Source organism: Myotis daubentonii, chromosome X (assembly GCF_963259705.1).
Source record: "Myotis daubentonii chromosome X, mMyoDau2.1, whole genome shotgun sequence".
NCBI lineage: Eukaryota > Metazoa > Chordata > Mammalia > Chiroptera > Vespertilionidae > Myotis > Myotis daubentonii.
In genome coordinates this window covers 118,823,247-118,831,390 of record NC_081861.1, presented here as the reverse complement: position 1 = coordinate 118,831,390, position 8,144 = coordinate 118,823,247, and the positions used below count along the sequence as shown (strand labels likewise).

At 45.7% G+C, this 8,144-nt stretch overlaps 1 protein-coding gene across 1 annotated transcript; it reads left to right on the top strand.

The window, feature by feature from the left end:
* Positions 1-2,309: 2,309 nt before the first annotated feature.
* On the top strand, positions 2,310-3,338 carry LOC132223689 (melanoma-associated antigen B2-like). Its single transcript, XM_059678746.1, has one exon. It carries the CDS (start codon positions 2,310-2,312, stop codon positions 3,336-3,338), a length of 1,029 nt encoding a protein of 342 aa, XP_059534729.1.
* Positions 3,339-8,144: the final 4,806 nt, after the last annotated feature.

Sequence of the window (8,144 nt, the reverse complement as noted above, 5' to 3'; positions counted from 1 at the left end):
CCAAGCTCTGCAGACATAAAAGTGGGGATTCTGAGTGACGACCTGGGGCCCACGGACCCTAATCCTTCAGGCATCCGGCATCAGGCGCGCCCTGGACAGCCCCGCGGCAAAGGACCCACCAACTTCTCCTTGGGTTGGGGACCTTCCAGCCATTACTCCTGCCTAGAGGTTGGCTGAGGACGGCTTTGAAGGACTGGCCTGGCGTCAAGGTGGGAACCGCGGACGCCACACAACCCCAAAACAAAGGCAGGCCCCCCAACCCTCCCCTGCCGTGATCCCGACAGGCCCCAGCACAGCCCTGAGACTGCGGCCTGGAAAGTTTTGGGGGGAAGGCCTTGCGAGGGAGTAGGCCCGACCCTACTGACCGAGGACCCCTGGGCCCCAAAGGGATTCAAGATGGAGGCCGGGCGCTTCCAAGCAGCCCTCTCGGGGTGAAAGGGCCGCGCAGGGCAGCAGCCCCCGTACTCAGCTCTAGGGACCGCCCCGCCAAGGAAATAGATAAAGAGCCACCCAGCCTGCTCTCTGGTGGTCACCCGCCGAACTCGGCAAAGGCTGCCGGGAGCAGAGCAGGCAGGCCGCGTGCGGTGACCCTTACTGCTCAGGTGGTGTCTCAGAGAGGCCAGGGCCTTGGGGTAATGGAGGAGGGTACAGAGAGGGCCCAGGTGTCTACCAGTGTCCAGGGCTGTTACACTGAGGGAGGCTGTGGGACTCCTCCCACAAAGGAGGGGGCCAAATAAAGTCCCAGCCCGGTGTTCCCCCTGGGAGGCTAGGGCTCTTCGCCATGATGAGTTGCACTAGCTTCCTCCAAGGTCATCTCGGGGAGGTGACAGATCCGGTCAAAGGGGGCAACCGCAGGTCAGCGGAGGGAGGATTTCCTGTTAAATTCGTGTTGTGCAGGTTTCAGGGACAGACCGTTGAGGACTGTGGGCATGTGCCACCCTGTGCCAGTGGGGCCACAAGGAATCCTCCCTGCCTTAGCCAGTGTGCCTCCGGGTTGGATGGTCGGCCTACACCAAAGGCTCCTGGAGTTGGTCATCTGTCAATGGGCAGGTACCTAGGTGGAAGGTGGATCCCTTGCCCGGTTTGGTTCATGAGGGAGCAACCAATCGATGTGTTGCTCCCACATCAATATTTCCTCCCTCCCCCTCTCCCTCCCCCTCCCCCTCCCCCTCCCGTTTCCCCTCTCTAAAAAAATCCACAGAAAAAATGTCCTCCTGTGAGGATTAACAACACCAATGAACAAAACAAGAATCCTGTCCATTTTCAGCAATACATTATCACACCTCAAGGATAGATGTCAGGCAGGGGTGCCCATCAGCCCTCACTCAGGGTTACCGGGGAAGTTAGTGCCTTGGTCTGAGGGGAGTGGTACCAGGCCAGCAGAAGGAGAAATAATGACCTCAGCATGCGTCCATTTGAGACCTCAGAATTGGATCCTGTGTGGAACCACCTACCACAGGACCTCAAGCTGCTTGCCACAGCCTCCATACTTGAGAGACCATGTTCAGTCACATAAGATCCACTTCATTTCCTTTTTTTAGAGCTCAGGTAGTTTGGCTCTTACTATGAGGTGAAATCTAGCAATGGAGAAGCCAACCAAACATAAACAAAGGGGCCATCATAGTATTCTTTGAAACCCTTTGCTATCAGCTCAGGGAATCTCAGGGAAAGGCTGTCAGCTTGAGCATCCCTCCTCACTTCTTTATATCAAGTTTAAGGGAGGTGAGATGCTCAGTCTGAAGTTCCATTCAGGAGTCAACCAAAGGGGAGCAGTGTCAAGCCTTACAAGGAGCCAGGGTGAGGAGCTTGAGTGACAACTGTGGATCCAAAGGACCCCCTTAAACTCTCAGCACTGGGTGGCTCCTGATAGGGAGGAGGACTCCCCTCCAGTTCCTTTTCATGGGTCCCAGGGAGTTGCAGGAGGGAAGATTACCAGGCTCTTCCCAGAGTGGACATGATAATACTGAAAATTAACCAAGAGGACCCACACATTCCAGATCCAAGGGTGTCACACTGGTATTACCTACTGTCACCTGAGTAATTTCCATGTAGGGCTGGTATGATGTAGCACGCCACTCTCTCTAAAGTCTCTCTGGTTGTTCTGTAGGATTCTTACGGCACAGGGGAACAGGAGCCTAGTTGGATCCTAGAGTAGTGCCTTCAAGGAAGCCTGCAGAGGCAGCCTTCAATAAAGCCAAGGGGGAAGCTACCTGTTGAAGGTGCTCACATAACTCTGTCTCCATCCCTCAGGTACCCTAAGCCGCTGTCCATTGGCTCACTACTGTCTGCTGTCCTGAACAACAGCCATCATGCCTCGTGGTCATAAGAGAAAGCTCTGTGCTAAGGAGAAACGCCGCCAAAACAAAGCTGAGAACCAAGATGTTAAGGATGCTCAGGCCCCTGCAGGAGAGGAAGGAGAGGCTGCTTGCTCCTCTTCCATTTTGGGGGAAGGTCCCTCAACCTCCACTGGTGCTGGCACTCTCCAGGCACCTCAGGGTGCCCCAGCCACCACCAGTGCCGCTGCAGGTGCTTCCTGTGAAAGATCTGCTGTAAAAGCTAAATGCCATGTTAGGAAAAGTAAAAATTCCTCCCAGATCTCAACTTCCACTGAGATCTGTGGCCTAGATCTTATAAGTAAGAAGGTGAAACTGTTGGTAAAGTACCTGCTGTATCAATATACAGCGAATGAGCCCATTAAAAAGGGAGACATGCTGAAGATCATCCACAAATGGAACAGAAAGGACTTCCCTGAGATCCTCAAGAAACTCTCTGAGCACATGGATATGGTCCATGGCCTAGAATTGAAAGAAGTCAAGCCCAACGGTAACTACTACACTCTTGTGGATAGTCAAGATGACACCAGCAACGGGAACCTGGGCAGCGGCTTCAGATTTCCTAAGAAAGGGATCCTGATGCCTATCCTGGCTGTGATCTTCTTTAATGGCAACCGCACCTCTGAGGAGGAGATCTGGGAATTCCTGAATATGATGAGCGTCTATGATGGAAAGAGTCACTTCATTTTTGGGGAGCCCAGGAAGCTTATCACCCAAGATTTGGTGCAGGAAGGATACCTGCTGTACCAGCCATTGCCCAACAGTGATCCTCCACGCTATGAGTTTCTATGGGGTCCAAGAGCCTATGCTGAAACCACCAAGATGAAAGTCCTCGAGTTTTTGGCCAAGTTTAATGATACCGTGCCCAGTGCCTTCATAACCCAATATGAAGAAGCTGTGAAAGATGAGGAAGAGAGGGCCCGTGCTGCACTCAAGGCTGCCGCTCCTTCCAAAGACAGTAGGTGCTCCAGGGACATGTCCAAGCGCTACCCACAGCCTGAGTGAACTCTAAGTGGGGTCTTCAGTTTTTGGATGGAAAAGCCTGTGAAGCAGTTTCCTAATGTGCAAAATATATTGTTGGCTTACCTTTGTGTTTGTTGCTTTTATTTTTGCATTTTCAATTGGTGTTCTTTTAGACAGAATCTTTATTTAGATCCAGAATATTAGTATATAAGTCTATGAATAACATAGATTGCAAATTTATTACCATTTTACAGGTTGGTAGTAAGAGTTCTGTTTTTGAAATAGAAATTGAAAATCCTTCAAACCTTGTTGTGATCCAGAACAGGTTAACATGGCTTTAGGATAGGAATATCTTTTGATATATGCAGGGACTTTACATCACAGTAGGTGGGAACAATAGATAGATAGATAGATAGATAGATAGATTGATAGATAGATAGATAGATTGATAGATAGATATATGATTGATAGAAGTATAAAATGAAAATTGGGCACTTCTGTTTTAATTTTTTGTTCAATTACGCTTGACAACAATATTCTATTAGTGTCAGATGTTACAACATAGTGATCAGACATTTATATAACTTACCATGTGCCCACTCCCATAAGTTGAATACCCATCTGAACCATAAGAAGTTATTACAATGTTATTGACTATGTCCCCTATCCTGTATTCAGCATTACCTGTTTCAGCCAAGACATAGAAGCAAACTAAGTGTCCATCTGTCAACCAAGGAATAAAGAAAATGTGGTTTATCTATGGAACAAGTCACTTCTTATTTTCCTTACTACATTTCGTGCTGTGTTTTGTAAATGTCTAAGATATATAACCTGGATTTGCTTGTGCTTTTCAAGAATGTTTGAGAATATAAATCTTAGTGAAGTGAATCAGACCTCTTCATTCATGGCTTTTATTTTACACAACCATTGAGCTTCAGCTCTTTGGAAGTCTTCGTGCTCACATGGGGGAATGTTTACGCAAAGAAGACCCTGCCCCTGCCCATGGAAATTTGGAGTGTACGAGAAGGTATCACTATAAAAGAGGGTGAGGTACGCGCCAGTTCATAAGGAACAACTTAATAAGAGGGTAAAGAACAGGTGGAGGTAGCACATTACATAAATTTCAGTGCTAAGCAGAATTTAGTCCTGCGGCCCCACCCCCAGCCGGCCCTGCCCCCGGGCGCCCCCCTCCACTCCTATCAGGGGCAGGGCTGGCCAACCTCCCACATCCCCTCACCTTTCCCACCCGGCCTGATGGGCTCCCATTGGGGCAGGCTGACGGAACCCCACCCATGCATGAATTGGTGCACAAGGTCTCGAGTATTAGGTAAATTTAATTGCTAAGCAGAATTTAGTCCCATTGGACAGTTAGTGGGTGATCCAAGGCCACATCTGGTTTCTTCTCTCAACCCAAGTGAGGTCTGAGATGGATAATTCACATTGTGGTAGGAAAAGCCTATTGACCAGTATTCCTGGTATATACAAATAACTTGACCTACTTTGTGAGGTAATTTTCAAGTGGTGGTATTTCAACATAAAGCTTATTTAGATTCAGAATATACGTGTATGAATGGCATGGATCACACACTTAATTGTTGTTTCTCAGGTTCAGGAATAAGTATTTTGTTTCTTGAAATACACATTGAAAATTCTTAAATCACTTTTGTGATGCTCAATAAGATTGCATGTCATTAGAATGGGGATACATTTGGTAATGGGAAAAGAAAACCCATACTAAAATAGGTGGGATCAGAACATAGAGAGGAGGAAAAAGTTCTGGGTTTGCCTTATTCCATTCAGTCTCTCTTTTCCTAAATTTAAAAGTTATATACCTGATTGTCCTTAGACTTTTTCAACAGTGGATGAGTTTCGGAGAGTATAAATTAGTGCAACCACTATGGAGGACAGTATAATATTTCAAAATATTAAAAATAAAATGACAGTATTATTAGCAATTCCACTACTGGGTAATTATCTAAAGAAAATAAAACCACTAACCTGAAGAAGGGCATTAGGCTAAATTAAGTAAGTGGCCATTTTCAAGCACTGGTCTTGCCGCAAAGTTTTCAACACATGGAGAAAGATAAATGCTGCATAGCATCACATGTGGAAGCTTTAAAAGAAAAAAATACATACAAAAATGAATGCATACCAAGAATAGACAGCTGTGTACCAGAGGCAAGTTCTGCAAAATTTTTGAAGGTGGCCAAAAGGTACAAACTTTCAGTTATAAAATAAGTAAACCCTGGAAATGTAATGTACAAAATGAACATGAATAGTTGATAATACTGTATTAGATAAATGAAAGTAGCCAAGAGAGTAGGTTTTAAATGACTAATTACAGGAACAAAACAACGAAAAGGCAGAATCTGCAGATAAAAACTTTTCAGTGTGTATATTCGTTTAATATATATATATATATATATATATATATATATATATATATATATATATATATATATGTATATCTCCACAAATTGAACAACTTCAAACTACAAACAGTATCTCAAAGTTCTGTAGGTCAGAAGTCTGAGCAGGGAGTAGCTGGACTCCTGGGTCAGAAATCTCAAAGCTGCAAACAATGTATCAGGTAGCTGTATTCTCACATGGAGCTCAGGAGGTCCTTCCACGGCCATGCAGAATGCAGTTAACAGAATGCAGTTACCAGAAACTGAAAGACTGAGGTGCCTATTTTCTTGCTAGCTGTTGGCTAGGGGTCATTCTCAAATTGCTATTAACTCCTTGGTATGCTATGTGGCTCCCTCCATCTTCAAAGCCAGCAAAGGAGAACCTCCCTCTCACTCTTTGAATTTCTCTCAGTAGGAAATGCCCATCCCATTTAAGGATTCACCTGATTAGGCTTGACCTACGGGGGATAATCTCTCTATTTGCAGAACAACTGATTTGTGACCTGAATTACATTTGCAAAATTCCTCAAAGCAGCACCTAAATAAATATTTGATTTATTAACAGGTGGAAGATGTGTGTATACAGGGAGTCCGAAACCTGGTAGGTCATCTTGGAATTCTGCCAACCAGTGTCCCTGGGGTAGGGTGATTATGTCTGTAATTAAGACCTTCACCCTTTAAAATTACACGATAAGGTAACTACTGTTATAGATGATTATCTCAAAAGACTCCTGGGGGGGGGGATTTAAAATGGCGGTAGAGTAAGTGGATCCTGCATGGACATGCTCCCAGGGACAAACTTGGATTACAACTAAAATACAGGAAAACTTCCTGAATAATCAATGGAAGACTCATTTGAGAGAATCTTGATATCCAAGGACTGAAAGTGGAAGCCACACAGAAACTGGTAGAAGGGTTGGAAGCAGGAAAGGGCTGTCTAGGCACACACAGACAGCAACTTAAGTTCCAGAGAGATATCTCAGCTGTGGGGGTGTTGCCACTGAGAACTCTGGTCTAATCCCCAAGATGCCCCTCCCCCCCCACCCACCCTCTGTCCGCCAAGCAGAGACCACCAAACTGAGAAGGGTACCCACATAATATCTGGTGCAAAAAGCAGTGGGGTTGCTGCCTGCCAGAGAATGATGGCTGGAAATTCAGGCACCCTCTTAAAGGGCCAATGCACAAAATTCCCCGTGGAGCCACCCACCTTGTGCTTTGGCAGAGGGAGGGCAGAGTGGACTGAAGCTGTGTGAGCAGAAGCCAGGATTGGGGACTCAGGGGCTAGAGCTCAAAAGGTAGACACCTTGGTTGCCTGTGCTGAGTCATTCCCTCATGAAGAGTAGGACATCTCTCCCACACAGATATTTGCCTTCCCCTGGGGGAAGACAGTTGACCCACCCTAATGGAAAACCCTGAGGCCACTTAAACGACTATAAATAACAGCCTCCAGGCAGAAGAAACTGCTCCACCCTGCTGAAAAAACTCTAGCCACACCTGAGGGTTATGACCTAGGGGCAATTCAAGAGGAATCCTATCAGTCTGTAGGCAGAGGCCATCTCTGGAGGCTTTGAGTCCTTCTCTGAAACAGCATTTGACATGGTCCTGCGCTACAGATTGAGAGGCATAGAGGATCTACCTAATATATAGTAACAAACCCAAACCGGCAGCCAAAATGAGAAGACAAAGAAACAACTTCCAAATGAAAGAATAAGGGAATTCTCCAGGAGAAGAGATAAATGAAGCTAAGATAAGAAATTTATCTGGAACAGAGGTCAGATATGAGAAAAAATATATATATACCTATGAAAACAGAAATTTAAAATGACATAGCACAAATAAAGCACACATTGGAAGGAATACACAGCAGGGTAGGGGAAGCTGAGGATTGAATCAGTGAATTAGAAGACAGGGTTGAAAAAATCACTCAATCAGAGAACCAAAAAGAAAAAAAAATAATTAAAAAACAGGAGGGCCGAAACCGGTTTGGCTCAGTGGATAGAGCGTCAGCTTGCGGACTGAAAGGTCCTGGGTTCGATTCCGGTCAAGGGCATGTACCTGGGTTGCAGGCACATCCCCAGTAGGAGATGTGCTGGAGGCAGCTGATCGATGTTTCTCTCTCATCGATATTTCTAACTCTCTATCTCCCTCCCTTCCTCTCTGTAAAAAAAGTCAATAAAATATATTTAAAAAACAAAACGAAACAAAACAAAAACAGGAGGACAGCTTAAGGGAGCTGTGGGACAACAAGAAACATAATATTAGAACAGTAGGCATGCCAGAAGAGGCAGAAAGGGAGAAGGGAATAGAGAACATATTTGAAGAAATAATAGCAGAAAACTTCCCTAACCCGGTAAAGGAAAAAGTCACACAAGTTCAGGAGGTACAGAGAACCCCAATCAAGAAGAACCCAAATAGGTCCACACCAAGACACATCATAATT

What these genes read in the sequence shown, in the direction of transcription:
- LOC132223689 (XM_059678746.1), top strand. Translation starts at nt 2,310, where the DNA reads ATGCCTCGTGGTCATAAGAGAAAGCTCTGTGCTAAGGAGAAACGCCGC.